Source organism: Drosophila miranda, chromosome 4 (assembly GCF_003369915.1).
Source record: "Drosophila miranda strain MSH22 chromosome 4, D.miranda_PacBio2.1, whole genome shotgun sequence".
Lineage (NCBI taxonomy): Eukaryota > Metazoa > Arthropoda > Insecta > Diptera > Drosophilidae > Drosophila > Drosophila miranda.
Window position 1 is genome coordinate 23,717,461 of NC_046677.1, and position 15,269 is coordinate 23,732,729.

Sequence of the window (15,269 nt, forward strand, 5' to 3'; positions counted from 1 at the left end):
AAAAACCAGGTGCTTGATTTATGTCAAGCTGTTTGATGGCCATTAAATATACTAGCACTAAACATGAGACTTGATTGGGTTTTATTGAGGTGTTAATTTTAGAGTTTTTTGAGACTCAAACCATTTCATTTGATAGATATAGTATTTATAGATACAAAATTTAAACTTTATAACAGAATCAGAAGTAATTTTGTAATCAAATGGTTAAATTTTATAAAACAGAACTAAAATTCTCAAATTCAAACTTTTAAAACGCCCGCTCAAACACTAACAAATTATGGGTAGCACTGTTCCGTACTCGATGTATCGATATTTGCCGATAATAAAATTCATAGGTGGCGTATTTTTATTAACCCATGTTTAAATATACGCACGAAAAGAATTTTTGCACAGGCCAGGTGAAAGATATTGTGATTTGTTTTTTTTTTTGTGTTGAAGAACCTGTGTTGAACCTGCAAGGAGAATGTACAAAGAGTTTTGCAGTATTGCGGCTCAGGCCGTTCATTTGTTTACAATATACGATTTTTAATGGTTGATTATGTGGGCTAAGGTGAACTTCGTTCACTGCACTCGTTTTTTTTTGTCGGTTCGTTCGGGACGAACCAATAGTTCTTTTTTTTTTGTTCATGAATAAATTCCAAATAAACAAAAAAAGGTCTAGGATTTAAGCAAACACCTTCATCTAGTGCTCGTGTTAGGTGCTGTATATAGACTTTAGGTGTACATTAATTTTAAGCAAAATTATTTGTGTGCATGTAAAGTGCAGAAGGTAAGCAAAAGCTGGACGGTGACCAACTCACACACATGCGCCGCCTACACCATACGTGTGAATACACAAGTGCACACATGTGCAAAAAGCCGGCTGCGATGAAGAACTTTGCGCGCCATTGACATTTTTGAATCCCGACACCCAAAAGAGGAGGAAGCAGCAGATAGCAGCGCGTTGATTGAATTTTGAAGGCGAAAGTCAGCAGAATTTTGTTTTATTTTCGAACCGCGAGACGAGCCAGGCATTAATTTTTTTTTTGGCAATCTGTTGATCGATTGGCAATCGATCGTCTGTGCTGCTGCTGTCTGTCCCATCGATAAAGTGTGCCCCGCATCCGTGCCACTGCCGCAGCTGCTGCGCCGGCCACTGTGGATGATCTTGGGGCTGTGCCATGTCGAAAATAGCCAGCCATTGACACGCCGCCTCGCGCACACACAGCCGCATTGGTGAAGTAATACCACCCCGATCCATACCCATTCACAGCCACCTTGAACACACATCACACCATCAAATTATTCAGTTGCTGGCAGCCCCGCCGCCAAGCAAAACTTTGGAGCAGCCCCACAAACTAACCGAATCGATCGCATTCCATCCATCCATCCGTTCCGTTGCAGCTATCAAAATTCCCTTGAATCCGAGAAATGGCTCAGATAACCGAGAAGAGAACGACAACAGGTCGATCAGGAGCAGGGGCCACTAAGGAGAATATGTCGCGCGGCATTCAGCAGCCGGCGACGCGCGGCAAAGGCATCGAGATCCTCGACTTCCACGAGTCCTGGCTGGAGGAGGTTGAGCTCTACAAGGACAAAATGGTCATGTGCAAGCAGCTGGCCCATCAAAACCGTTACACAAGCGGCACCGGCGGCGGCGGCGGCGGCTGCGGCGGCGGCTTAAGCGGACATCCGAAGCAACGTAACTCCGCCGGCACCAGCTCCATCTCCGGCATCGGCACGTTCAATGCCAGCACCAATAGTTCTGTAACTGTATCCTCGGCCTCGTCGCAGAAACCGAGAACGTCACCGCCATCGGCACGGCGCCGTCAGCCCGCAGGGAAGAGTTCGTCGTCGGCGGCGGCGGCTTCCTCAGCCGCAGCAAAGACAACGCAACGCACGGTGATGCGTGGCACATCCGCGACCAAGGGAACAACCGTGCCCATGGCCTCGGTCGTGCTCCAGTCGGAGCCGTACAAGAAAGTGCAGGTGAGTGTGAGGCTCCTCTCAGCTGCTCCCCTCTAGAGACTGCCGCCCTTAAACCCGACTCTAACTCCTGCCAATACCTGCATGCTTCCCGTTGTTTGTTGTGTTGCGTTCCTTTCGTGTTCGATGTTCCATGTCCTGCGATGCCCTCTCGCTTTTACTAACCACATAGATGCTTTTGAAGCGTGCACGAGACGAAGCTTTTGCCAAACACGTTGCCAACAACAACAACAAGGGCAACAGCCACTCCTCTGCGGCCGGCGGCGCCAATTCCGCGAAGCGATCGAGCATCAGTACAATCACACCCGAAAAGAGTGGAGAACTGGGTGTTAGCCATGCCATCACGAGCATGTCCTGCCCGAGCACGCAAACCCTGCAGCCCGGCAGTAAGATTGTTGTTAATACGTTCCATGGCAGCAGCCTGCTTGCCCAGCAGCATGACGACAAGAGCAAGATTCTAACACAAAATGGTCTAACCAAATCTGCAGCCACGGCCCTGGAGACCAGTCTGTACGCCTCCCTCTATGCCCACTCGCCGCTCAGCTCCGGCACTCCGTACAGCAGCCTCACAACCAGGATGATGTCTGGCGGTGTCGACCATGCGACATATGCGGGTGTTTCGCTAAATAAGGGAAACCAAGACCATGTCCGACTACACGAGGATGATCCCTGTGCAGGTGATTGATAGATGATATGACTGATTGATTGAAGAATATACAAACTCCGCTGGGGTCCCTTCTTTATTTGCAGCCATCGATGACATTAACAACTACGATGACTCCGATTCGGAGGAGGAGTATGTGGGAACGCCCTTCTTCCTAGACGAGGATGCCAACGAGACGCATCAGAGTCGTCACACGCGCCTGCTGCCCGAGAAGAGATCCTCCAAGGAGTCGATGGCCACCGTAGACTCGGAGGCCTCGGTTTACTTTAGGCCAGATACCATACTTTCCCCGAGCCTGTTTCCCAATGTGCCGCCGTACCTGAACTTTACTTCGCATGCGGACAAGGGACCCCCAATGCCGGCTGCCCTACACCGTGTGCTCAAGTGGAAGCTAAGTCCCGTCATGCCAAAGATTGTGAAACGTGTGGTCCTTAATTCCGGATTTCGCATTATCAAAAGTGGGATTTCAGTCGATGTTCTTTTCTTTTCTCAGTCTTATATACGACTTTCTATCCCATCCAGACACCACCGACTGGATGGCTGTGTGGGAGAAGCACATGAAGAGTCCTGGATTCCGCACCATACGCTCGCATCAGAAATACAATCACATACCTGGCTCATTCCGCATTGGACGCAAGGACACCATGTGGCGCAGCATCTACCAAAATTTGAAAAAGTTTGGCAAGAAGGAATTTGGTTTTATGCAAAAGTGAGAACAACATCTCTGAAGTCTCTGTAGCTTCTTCACTTATCAAATCTTCTACCTTAGATCGTATATAATGCCCGATGATCTGGAGAATCTGCGACAGGTCTGGCCAAAGAACGCCTCAAAGCTGACCAAATGGATTGTCAAACCACCGGCCAGTGCTCGAGGCACAGGCATTCGCATTGTCAACAAATGGAGTCAGTTCCCCAAAGATCGTCCCTTGGTAGTGCAGAAGTATGACACCATCCACCCACCACACTTCCAGCAAACAACCTTTTAACGACCTTGCACCCCTCCTTCCCCTCCATAGATACATTGAGCGTCCCCTGCTGATCAATGACAACAAGTTCGATATGCGTCTGTATGTGGTGCTGACGTCCATCAATCCTTTGCGCATTTACATGTACAAGGATGGACTGGCGCGCTTTGCCTCCGTTAAGTACAGCTCCGAGCTGAGCAACCTGGACGAGCGTTGCATGCACTTGACCAACTACAGCATCAACAAGTTCTCGCAGAACTATACCAAAAATGAGGATTTCAATGCCTGCCAGGGACACAAGTGGACGCTGCAGTCGCTCTGGTCCTGCCTCGAGAATCGTGGCGTGAACACCAAGCGCCTGTGGGCCACGCTGCGCAATCTGGTGATCAAGGGCATCGTCAGCGGAGAGTCGGGCCTTAATCGAATGTACCGACAGAACGTGAACTTTCGGTACAACTGCTTTGAGCTGTTCGGCTTCGATGTGCTGCTGGATGAGAACCTGGTGCCTTGGCTGCTGGAGATCAACATTTCGCCTTCGCTGCATTCGGAACTGCCGCTGGATCTACATGTGAAGGGGCCTCTGATACAGGCCGTGCTCAATACAGCCCTGTATCAGGTGCCGCCCAAGCTGAACGAACGCCAGCAGCAGGAGATACTCGAGGAGTTGAACATGAAGGGGCCGCTGTGCCACGACAAGCGTATCTTCACCACCTGCCTAACTGCGGAGGAGGTGCGAAAGCACAACCAGTTCACCAATCGCAGCATTGAGTTCCGCGAGGAGTACGTGGACACCATACTGGACAATCTTCTGCCCGACGATGTGCGCTGCCTGATCGTTGCCGAGGACGAGCAGTCCCGCTGCAGGCCCCTCGAACGTATCTTTCCCACATCCGGCACGCACATCTACCTGCGTTACATCGAGAACGCGCGCTACTATAACCGCCTGCTGGACGCCTGGGAGACCAAGTACGGCAAAAATCGTGACGTGGGTGTAGCTTTGCTGTCCCGCTTCACCAAGGACAGGTACCACTTGCAGGTCTCCGATGCCGCCATGGAAAAGGTGGGTTTTGTTTTCTTTGGGTTTACCTTTACCCGTTTTAATAATATATGTATTTTTTGTTTTTAGGAACCGAACGTGGCTCTCACTGAGATTGATATGCTGCATGTGAAAAAGGAGGATGCACTGGATGGAATCACGACTCTTGCTAGACTCAATCTCGTGCCCACTGGAGCCAGCGAGCCGGTGCCTGTGGCCAGGAGCCCGGAGGCATGCATAGAAATTAAATCTTGAGACTGAACGAGCAAGAATTAACGAATTTCGGTTTCTGAATGTTTTTTATCAAACAGAAATACGCCAGCAATACCAATACCAATACGTTCAAAATCACGTTGAGATCCTCTCCAAATAAAGTTACATTTTTCCGGTCGTCTTTCTGCCTGTAAACATTTTTTAATTTGATTTGTAATCGTAATTTACATTTTTAAATTGTAAATTGTAGACCTATTAGTGAATGCACCCTGCTCATTGTAACGGACAATGGAAGTAAGAACAAAGCAGAAAGGTGTGTGACCTAGAGAGGGGTAGCGCCCTGGCTTGCGCCAGTGATGCTCGTGAATCGAGTTCGAAATACATTATTCCTATTATTAGCAAAAATCTATTCAAAACTTTTATTTCATTATACAATATTAAATCCACTTATGTAGGTAGGTTGAAGTTTTTGGAGCCACACTGTAAATTCTGTTGGGCAAACTTACCGGCGATGGGGTCACACTGGAAATTCTGGCGAAACTTTAATTGGACTTATTCGATTCTGAACTGTATAATAATACGGGATCTGACACTGAAAAAACATCTTGACACCATTCCTCGTACCGGAGTGAAGTAATTTACAGCTTGCGTTCATTTTTTTCATAATTTATCTCTCAATATCACAAAAGTAAACAAATCAACATGACTGAGCAGTGTAGCCTGGTCACACTCTGATGCTAGCAATATATATGAAACCTGTTTCGGTAAATTTATGGTATATTTTGAAAAGGTAAAGGTAAATTTCGGTATTTTTTCCCATCTCGCGGTCTAGATAAGGTCGGACGGTATCGTTATAATATGAATCCGCGGTCACACTGATCTAGAACGAAAAACGCAAATTTTATTCCTTGAAAACAATGGACCTGGACCGCTAAATTTGCGAACAAATGCTCACCCACACATGAGCAAGTGCGTGTGAATCGTAAAGAATACGTAAGATAAAAGCACGGCTAGCTGAGTGGCGTCACGTAGGCGACGGTCCTAGCTGATCGATATTCACACACGTACACACACACACAGCCATCCCGCAAAAAACACACCGTAGTACGGGGGGCAAACACACACACCGCCATGGAAAACTCATTAGGTGGAGGCGAAAATAATGTAGAACCCGCCGCTACCGCCCCGGCCCCGGCCGCTGCCGTCGCAAACGTTGCCGCAGTTGAATTGTTGGGTGTCAGTTGCAAGGGCAATGGGGCGGCGATAAGCAAAGATTCGACACCGCCAACAACAATGGAGACGTCACCGATGATGATTTTGATGCCGCAACAAATCGAATCTGTAAACAAAACGGCGTCGGTGGAAAACAACGCAGAAGACGACAACACCCGCGGAAATGCCAATGCGCCACTAGCCGCTAGCACAAATACAGCCGCAGTGGCCGCACCAATACAGCAGCAGCAGCAACAACAACAAGAACAACAACAGCAGCAGTCACAAGAGACGCCGCAGCCAGAGCCAGAATTGTTGTCAGGCGATGGGAATGCAAATGCCACAGAAACAGCAGCAGAAGCAGCAGCAGCCACAGTATTACCAATGGATGACAAAACAGGTAAAAGGGAAAGAAATTCATTGCCGATGCCAACTAATGCCCCACATATATACATATATATATATATCTACTCTATCTAGCAGAGCGCAATCACAAAAAGAAGAAAAAAGATAAGGAGCGCGAACGGGACGAAGATAAGAGTCGGCGCAATAGCAGCAGCAACAGCATCAGCAATAGCAATAGTTCCAGCAGCGGCAACAAGGATCGAGATCGAGATCGGGATCGTAGGCGTGAAAGCGAAAGCAGCTTGAAATCAGCCTCCTCTTCCACCAACGATCACAAATCTGGCTCTTCACGTGGCAAGGACAAAAAGTATCATAGAAGCGATCGGGATCGAGAACGGGACAGGGACAGAGAGCGGGACCGCGACAGGGAGAAGGTACTTTAATGTAGTTCACTTGCCAGTTATGAAAACAGTCTTACCTGCAAGTTTTTCTGAGAAGTTTGCACAGCTGTTTTGAACGTTTGAATCTGAAATTAATTCCCAACTATTTTTTGTGTCGTGCATCTTGTATGTGTGTAGGTCCCATCATCATCATCAAGTTCCTCGTCACATTCGCACCGACGCCGCAGCTCGGACAGCAGTCGCAGCAGCAATACCAGTTCCAGCAAGATACCGAAAGATCAGGAAGCGGTGCTTCAGCAGGCCGTTGTGGCCGTTCTAGAGCAGCAAATCAACGTGGAGACACCAATCAAAGCGGAGGAAGGCATAAAGCAAATCAAAGTGGAGCCAGTCGTAGCATCAGCAGCAGGAGTGGCAGCTGCTCCTCCCAAGGCAGAGCCAGAACTTAGTAGCCACATCAAAAACGAATTGGATATCAAAAAGGAGGCCAGCAGTGTTAAGGCGAAGCCATTGATGAATGGCGATGCAACAGCGACCAAAACACGTGAAGAGATCACACGGCAGCTGAACTTTAGCGCCAGCAGCAAGCCCTGGAAGAGCTCCACCTCCTCTTCCGTACTGATGCCTTCGCCGGCGGCTAAGACCTTATCATCGTCGACCAACAGCAGCAGCAGCAGCAATAATCATTCCTCGAGCCTTAACAGCAGCCGCAAATCGTCCTCCTCCTCGTCTTCTTCCAGCAGCAACCATCACAAAAGCTCGTCTTCGTCGTCATCCTCCTCGTCCTCCCGTCATTCATCGTCGTCCTCGCGCGACTGTTCCAAGTGCTACAAGCGCTCCAAAATACGTCGCACCAGCGTTGGCGTACAATGTGTGCCTCAGGCGCCAGCTGCTGGACCCTGGCAGACGGTCCAGAGCCTGCCACCGACGCCCAATCGCAAAGCACCCGCTGGCTTGGAAAATCTCAAATACGGCTGCTACTTTCAGGTGGAGCAATACCCGAATGGTGGCGCCTCCATTGTCCATCTGTATCAGCACGAAATCGATGATCTCTCGCCGAACGAAATGGAGGAGCTGGTGGATGAGTTCTTTAGTGTTTGCTTCGCCGAGGACGAGCAGGGCTATGCGCATCATGTGATGGGCATTGTGCACGATGCTGCACGGTATATACCCGATCTGCTAGAGCATATGGCTGAGAACTATTCCACGCTGACGGTAAAGGCGGGCGTCTTGGGACGCAATTCGGACATTGAGACCTGCACGATGGCACAGTACAATGAACAGGTGTGTGGAAGCCGGCAGCTCTCTCTAGGAGAAAATATTTCAAATGGCATTGCTTTCTTTAACTTTCAGGTGGTTCGTAACTATTGCCAGGGCACTTTCCGCTATGGACCGCTGCATCAGATCAGTCTTGTGGGCAAAGTGCATGAGGAGGTCGGCGGTTATTTCCCTGATCTTCTGGGACGCATCGAAATGAATCCATTTCTGCGAAAGGTTAATTGAAGCTCGATGTCTCTTTATGACTCTCTACTCTACCCCTCTCAACTCCTGCTTTGTTTCTTTTTCAGACCATGCCCTGGGCTTGTAATTCCATACTGCAAACGGATCCGCGTCAGTCGAACGATGGACCCATTCTATGGATACGCGCTGGAGAGCAGTTGGTGCCCACAGCGGAACTGAATAGCAAGACGCCTCTCAAGAGACAGAGGTGAAGCTCTTTAAGAAATGTTTTCCTATGTGTATAATCTTGAATCCCCATTTAGGACGCGCATCAATGAGTTGCGAAACTTGCAGTATCTTCCACGTTTGTCGGAGGCGCGTGAGACCATGATTGAGGATCGGACCAAGGCGCATGCCGATCATGTGGGGCATGGACACGAGCGTATCACAACTGCAGCTGTTGGTAAGCTCCCTTTGGATCTCTCTTTCTATATGGATTTTATTTTATTTCGTATTTTTAGGCATTCTAAAAGCCGTTCACTGTGGACAATCCTACACACAGAATCGCATCACCAAGGATGTGGTTGCCTTTGCCGCTCAGGACTTCAACACAATGGTGGAGATGCTGCAGTTGGATCTGCACGAGCCGCCCATCTCTCAGTGCGTGCAGTGGATCGAGGATGCCAAGCTGAATCAGCTGCGACGCGAGGGCATTCGCTATGCCCGCATCCAGCTCTGCGACAATGACATTTACTTTCTGCCGCGCAACATCATCCATCAGTTCCGCACGGTGACGGCCGTGACAAGCGTTGGTGAGTGCAGGAGTCCACTATAGTACCATCAAAGGTGCTCCCTAACTATTTAAATTTCAATCTTTAGCTTGGCATCTGCGCCTCCGTCAGTATTATCCCGGCCAGGAGGTAATCAACGAACAAAATAATCCTGTGCTAGCCGAGACACCGCATTACAAGGAGAAGCAAACCATTTTACCCCATCCCATTGGTCACGACGATTGTGGCAAGAAGACCCCTTCGAAGCGTGGCCACGATGGCGGCAAAATGGCCAAGAAGAAGCTAATCGATCTGGATGGCAAGGAGCGTCGCTCGAGTGAGAGCAGCATGGATGATGCTGGCAATGCGTCGCCACGACAGAGCCACCAGGATAACAGCAGCAACAGCAGCAGCCCGAATATCAACAGCAGCGGTAGTGGCAGTGGCAGTAACACGCCCAAAAAGAAGCCCAGCAAAGATGACTCCAAGATAGACATGAGGAAAATGGTCTTGGAGCAGAAATATAAGCTCACAAAGGCGGCCGCCACAGTACTCGAGGCGAGTCAGGACAAAGAGAAGCCCAAAAAGGTCAAGGAAAAGGCGTCCAGCAAGTCGGACAAGGAGAAGGACAAAGATAAGGAGAAGGAAAAGGAAAAAGAGAAGGAGCGACGCAGTGAGCACACAACCAAAAAGCCACACCAATCATCGTCGCCAACGTCTTCGCCGACACCAGCTAAAATGCCACGACTGACCAGCACCAATTCAGCACCAACTGCTGCAGCTACCGTTCCTGCTGCAACTCCTGCCCCATCTCTGCCTTCAAATGCCAATGTGGCAGGACTGCCGCCGCCATTAGTGCCTCAGACACCCTTCACCCATCGCGAAGCCTACGTCAACAGCCTGAATCAAAAGGAACCCGAGATCAAAATCGAAGTGAAAATTGTTTCGGACGAGCCAACGACCAGTCGAAGTGATATGATCATGAATAGCAGTACCTCCTCAATTGTGCAGCCGCCGCCGCTGCCTGCACTTCTGCCAACAGATTCCACAGATCCTGTGGAGAATGTGGGGAATGAGTTGGTTGTCGAGAGCACACCCCAATTGGTGGTCGATCACGAGGAGGAGGTAACGGAGGTGTGTGCGGAGGAAATTGTGGAAATGGATATAACCGTGCCTGAAGAATCTGCTCCACCCGCTCCCAATCTAATTGCTGCTATGCCATCGCTTGTAGTAGCTCCAATTATCCCTCCTGCGTCGGCTCTCGCTCCTGCTGCTGGTATGCCGCCACTCAAAGTTGCTCCAGCAACTAATCTTAATCCTGCTGCTGGTATGCCGCCACTCAAAGTTGCTCCAGCAACTAATCTTAATCCTGCTGCTGTAATGCCGCCACTAAAAGTTGCTCCAGCAACTAATCTTAATTCAACGCCTACTCCTATTCCCACAACACTAGCTGTTACACTGCCACCACTAACAGCTGGTCCTCCACTTCCCACCCTGAGTCCAGCGCCCACTGGTCCTCCACTTCCCACCCTGAGTCCAGCACCCACTGGTCCTCCACTTCCCACCCTAAGTCCAGCACCCACTGGCTCTCCACTTCCCACCCTGAGTCCAGCGCCCAGTGCTCCTCAAATTGTTAAAGTCGTTATACCCGCCACACTGGCGCCTTTCGGCAGGATGTCGGTGGTTTTACCCACGCTAACAGCAGCACCGCCGTTGCCCCCAATGCCACCCCTACGGGCAGCTGTACCACCGCCGCCTCCACCCACCAACACCACAGGAACAGCAGTTGGAACAGCAGTGGGAACAGCAACAGCAACCCCGATGAAGAACACCTACAAGACATTCAGTCTGCCCTCACACAAAATCATCATTGCAGGGCCCGCCACTGGGCACAGTCGGGTGGCCACAAGCCACAAGGGAATTGCCAAGACACCCGTGGATCTGCTGGGCTCCATAATGGCCAGTATGGAAAAGCCGGCCGCCGGGGGCAGCTCCTCCGTCAGCATCAATCAATCATCATCATCCCTGCCCTCATCGACATCCACAACATCCTCATCGGCAACAACGAATAGCTCGCTCTCCTCCTACACAACTTCGAGCAGCAGCAGCAGCAGCCACAGCTATTGAGTGCGTGTCGGTGTGGGAGCAGAGCGGGTGAGCTGAGAAGAGGCTCCTACTTGGACTTTCTTTAGTGTACATTTTCGATATTTGCCTCGGGATTCCGTTTAACGGAGTCCGAGCCGGACCTTTTTTTTGTGCTGTTTTTTAAAGTCGGGGAATTCTGTACCGAATCCGATTCCCCCACCTTGTATATAGCAAAAGGCTTCAAAATACAAACACATACAATACACCCTATATTTGATAATGAAAACAAAAACAAAAAACAACAACCAGTAGAAATAAGCTCAAAATGCGACGTTTGAGATAGAGATGTAGTTTTCTAATTTATTTACACCACACGACACGCATGCACTCTTTAGATACAACAATTGAACAGTTTTTAAAGGCAGGGCAGGAGGGTACCTTCAAATGTTAAATGGTAAATATTGTATGGCTCACATGCCCCCATATATACAATATATACATATATATATATATATATCATGTGCACACAGTAATCGTTAAAAGTGAGCCACCGCCAAGTGCGTGGCAGAGAGATCCCAGTTTCATTTCCTTCTGAACAACTTTTTTGAAAAGTGTTTTGAACGTGCGTAGAACAATACACACATTGATAATTATGATATATACATACATACATATATATACACCATATATAGCTCTAGACCTTAAGCCAGCTTACACGTTGATGAAACAATAAAGATTCGGATCGTACAAAAACAAAACAAACACACAAAAAACCATTTGGAATGTTTTCTGTTTTACAAAAGGTAGAGCCAGCCACAGTGAGTATAGTCAATTACATTTTCGATACAGTGATCTGAGAGCCTGGAGGAGTGCTTTATGTTTGGCAGTTCGGAGTAGGATTCCTCCTCCGACCTTGTTGTCCAACTTCGATCTATCTGTGAAGACGGGCCATACTGGGCCTGGTGCTCCCTCGAGGGGTATCTGTGGGACAATATTGTTTCTGCTTAAAGTCTCTCTGACGTACTGCTGCCTGCTCCTTTTCTACAAGATCAAGGCTGTGAAGGCATAGGATAGCATTTAGCGCATAATTTGGGGTGGTGCGTAGAGCTCCACTACTTCATAGGGCGGCAGTTCCCTGAACTTTGTCCAGTTGTCTGGTGATAGGGCCGGCCACCACACTGTAATTCCGTGGAATAGTATAGGTGTGACTATTGCCAGATATATCCATTGGACTATGCTTGAGCCCATGCGTTGCCTTCTTCACTCTATCCTTGACGCTCAGGTTCCAGTTAAGCTTCCTGTCAATTACCAACTACAAGCAACTGACACTGTCGCTGAAGGAGAGCCTGCATTCAATTAATATTGGGGGGGTTGAGAGGCGGAACCTTGTATTTCTTTGTGAATAGCTGCGTTTTCGAGGGATTATCTCCTAGTCCGCACTTATTTTTGTTTGAGGGTAATTCTCCGAGATGATAATGGTAACGTCGTTCTCGTACACCACCTTGCCAGCTCATTAGACCAGAAATTGGTGCTTTAAAAGTATAACAATTTTAATCTCTAGAGAATAATACAAATCGTGCAAAAAGTGGATTGGATAAATCCATAAAATCTAGCTTCAACAGATCCAAAGCCGAAAATAAATTGCAAAACACAAAAGACAGACAAACGACGGAATGTAGACAATCGCCCCTCCATGCGAATGGATGTCTTACAACTTGGAGCGCAGCTCCTCGATGCGGCCTTGGGCAGAGCGCTGCAGGTCCATCAGTTTCATGGCAAAGCCCATGTTGCCCTGGATCTTGATCTTGCCCTGGAAGAAGGCCTTCTGCGGCGGCAGCTTACCCGTAAGCAGCTCGAACACATCCTCATCGCTGATGATGAAGGTGACATCACATTTTTCTACAACCAAAAGCGGGGGGAAAATTAATTAGCGGGCCAAAAGGTAACTAAGTTCAGTAATGTATTCAACTTACGTGTGCCATTGAAAATAATCTTGCCTTTGCCCTGCTTGGCATCGATGACCCAGAAGCCAGTCTGTCCCTGGGGTCCATTGTTCACCTTGAAGCCATAGACGGCGCGCACCTTTTCGATCAGTCCATCCTTGTCCTCCTGCATGGCCTGTTCGAGCACCTTCAATAGAGGCGCCACCTTGAAACCATCCTCGTTGGTGGCCGCCTTGGCAGCAGCCGTAAGATTGTGCACCACATTGTTCGCCGCTGGGAAACCCAGGCGATAGAGAGCCACCACTACAGCTCCGCCCAGACCCAGATTGTGCTGCAGCGCCAGCTTGGCGCCATTCACCTGTCGCTTCTCAGCCAGGCCACGCAGCTGCCAGCACAATTCAGCGCACTGGGCCAGGCCAGTGGCTCCCAGGGGATGGCCCTTCGAAATTAGTCCACCGCTGGGGTTCACCACGAACTTGCCGCCGTATGTGTTGTCTCCGCGATCGATGAACTCGCCAGCCTTGCCCTCGCCGCACAAGCCCAGGGCCTCGTAGGTCACCAGCTCGTTGGCGGAGAAGCAATCGTGCAGCTCCACCACCTGCACATCCTGGGGCTTGTAGCCGCTCTTGGCAAAGAGACGTTGACTAGCCAGAGCCGTCATATCGTAGCCGGCGATCTTCATCAGACTCTTGTCCGCGAAGGTAGATGCTGGATCGCTGGCCATTTCCATGCCCACGATCTCCACAGCCTGCTTCTCCAAGCCATGGCGACGTACAAACTGCTCGGAGGCCAGAATAGCAGCACCAGAGCCGTCAGAGGTGGGACAGCACTGCAGTTTGGTCAGCACTCCCTCGACCACCTGCGGAGACTTCATAATCTGCTCCAGACTGTATTCATCGCGGAACTGCGAGTAGCTGCGAGATTAGATTAAAAATATAAATACAAGAGGCTATAAAATAAAGGCTCCGAGAGTGCATACGGATTATTGACGGAGTGTTTGTGGTTCTTCCAGGCGATCTTTCCAAAGTGTTCGGGCTTGGTGCCATACTTCTTCATGTGCTCCTTGCCAGCATTGCCGAAGATCTGGGCAGCCATGGGTCCAGGTCCAATTTCGGTAAGCTCTCCCATCTCGGTGATGTGACGCTCCATGGGGTTGGCGCGGTCAAAGTACTGTTGGTACATGAATACAAGAGATAAGTAGATTCGTATAAGCTGAATTACAAACAGAAGGCGTTTCCTACTTTTGCCCCCAGGGAGCCACGTTCCATCTTCTCGAAGCCCAGGGCCAGCACACAGTCGGAGGTTCCAGACTCGATGATCTGCTTGGCCAGGTAGAGGGCGCTAGATCCTGTGGAGCAGTTGTTGTTCACATTGTAGACGGGAATGCCCGTCATTCCGACCTCATAGACAGCACGCTGGCCGCAGGTGGAGTCTCCATAGACGTAACCGGTCACCGCCTGCTGCACCTCCTCGTACTTGATATTGGCGTCCTGCAGAGCCTTGGTGATGGCCTCCTTGGCAAAGTCCGGATAGCAGACATCAGCACGACGGCCGGGCTTCTCGAACTGCAGGCAAAAGAAGAGACACAACACCCATAAGCAACCGGTTTGACAATAAATAATCCCCCTAACGACTGCTAAAACCAGTACCGAGAGCAAGAATAGAATAATTCTAATCGGACCACTTCAGTGGGGGCAATGGCAATGCGATAATGATATATATGCCCCCGACCATTCGAGAGCAGTCAGATTAGTGACCGAAGTGCACCCCAGATCAAAGTCCAGGAGCGATTAACATCATTATTGCTCAATTTTCACTTTAACAAAGTCTTGGCAGCTTTTCCTTCCACAACCACTTTTTTTTATGTATTTTGTTCACACACCTTTGTCATTCCCACACCGACGACATACACACGGGTCTTGGTCATCTTGGAGATGCAGGTAAAAGTGCTGAGTGGAAATTAGCAAATCAGGTAAGATCGCTACTAGCGCTTTAAGCCGAATGACTAAAATTTTAGTTGCTTAGCGTAAATAAACAGCGGTGTGACCTTTGATAAAATATACCACCGAGCCGCAGAAAAATACTAAAATATACCGTCTCATTTTAAACGTATACCGAAATACACTGACGAACTCAAGGTATATAGAGTGGCGGTTGATTTTTGAAATGAGGCTCTCCTCTCCACCACTCTATGATGGCTTTTATACAAATGGCGATTGAAAACCATTATATT

The 15,269-nt window shown here is 49.2% G+C and overlaps 3 protein-coding genes across 5 annotated transcripts; 2 read left to right on the top strand and 1 right to left on the bottom strand.

Annotated features, from left to right (window-relative positions):
- The first annotated feature begins 618 nt into the window (after positions 1–618).
- LOC108161704 (tubulin polyglutamylase TTLL4) lies at positions 619–5,048 on the top strand. 2 transcript variants are annotated; one of them, XM_017296022.2, is made up of 8 exons: positions 619–769; positions 1,384–1,968; positions 2,150–2,642; positions 2,716–3,087; positions 3,152–3,338; positions 3,399–3,569; positions 3,646–4,654; positions 4,721–5,048. In XM_017296022.2, exons 2-8 carry the CDS (start codon positions 1,411–1,413, stop codon positions 4,883–4,885), a joined length of 2,955 nt encoding a protein of 984 aa, XP_017151511.1. In that variant the 5' UTR covers positions 619–769; positions 1,384–1,410; the 3' UTR covers positions 4,886–5,048. The 2 variants fall into 2 exon arrangements, with proteins under 2 accessions (XP_017151511.1, XP_017151510.1); XM_017296021.2 differs by having other exon boundaries at positions 620–769; positions 2,138–2,642.
- A 644-nt stretch (positions 5,049–5,692) lies between these two features.
- LOC108161701 lies at positions 5,693–11,866 on the top strand. 2 transcript variants are annotated; one of them, XM_017296014.2, is made up of 8 exons: positions 5,693–6,455; positions 6,536–6,834; positions 6,979–8,082; positions 8,152–8,292; positions 8,367–8,506; positions 8,562–8,701; positions 8,760–9,050; positions 9,118–11,866. In XM_017296014.2, the coding sequence occupies exons 1-8, from the start codon at positions 5,975–5,977 to the stop codon at positions 11,133–11,135; spliced, it is 4,614 nt and encodes a 1,537-aa protein (XP_017151503.1). In that variant the 5' UTR covers positions 5,693–5,974; the 3' UTR covers positions 11,136–11,866. The 2 variants fall into 2 exon arrangements, with proteins under 2 accessions (XP_017151503.1, XP_017151504.1); XM_017296015.2 differs by having other exon boundaries at positions 5,694–6,455; positions 6,539–6,834.
- A 752-nt stretch (positions 11,867–12,618) lies between these two features.
- LOC108161705 (non-specific lipid-transfer protein) lies at positions 12,619–15,059 on the bottom strand. Its single transcript, XM_017296023.2, has 5 exons — positions 14,919–15,059; positions 14,278–14,601; positions 14,016–14,206; positions 13,067–13,950; positions 12,619–12,992 (listed from the first exon to the last, which is right to left on the bottom strand). Exons 1-5 carry the CDS (start codon positions 14,961–14,963, stop codon positions 12,802–12,804), a joined length of 1,635 nt encoding a protein of 544 aa, XP_017151512.1. The 5' UTR covers positions 14,964–15,059; the 3' UTR covers positions 12,619–12,801.
- Between the last annotated feature and the right edge of the window lie 210 nt (positions 15,060–15,269).

Excerpts from the sequence above, each read along its gene's own strand:
- LOC108161705 (XM_017296023.2), bottom strand. The coding sequence starts at position 14,963 with ATGACCAAGACCCGTGTGTATGTCGTCGGTGTGGGAATGACAAAG. Across the intron at positions 14,207-14,277 it reads GTGGCTCCCTGGGGGCAAAA|TACTTTGACCGCGCCAACCC; the intron begins GTAGGAAACGCC and ends ATGTACCAACAG. Across the intron at positions 12,993-13,066 it reads GATTATTTTCAATGGCACAC|AAAAATGTGATGTCACCTTC; the intron begins GTAAGTTGAATA and ends TTTTGGTTGTAG.
- LOC108161701 (XM_017296014.2), top strand. The coding sequence starts at position 5,975 with ATGGAAAACTCATTAGGTGGAGGCGAAAATAATGTAGAACCCGCCGCT. Across the intron at positions 6,456-6,535 it reads ACCAATGGATGACAAAACAG|CAGAGCGCAATCACAAAAAG; the intron begins GTAAAAGGGAAA and ends TACTCTATCTAG. Across the intron at positions 8,293-8,366 it reads TGAATCCATTTCTGCGAAAG|ACCATGCCCTGGGCTTGTAA; the intron begins GTTAATTGAAGC and ends TTTCTTTTTCAG.
- LOC108161704 (XM_017296021.2), top strand. The coding sequence starts at position 1,411 with ATGGCTCAGATAACCGAGAAGAGAACGACAACAGGTCGATCAGGAGCA. Across the intron at positions 2,643-2,715 it reads CGAGGATGATCCCTGTGCAG|CCATCGATGACATTAACAAC; the intron begins GTGATTGATAGA and ends CTTTATTTGCAG. Across the intron at positions 3,339-3,398 it reads GAATTTGGTTTTATGCAAAA|ATCGTATATAATGCCCGATG; the intron begins GTGAGAACAACA and ends CTTCTACCTTAG.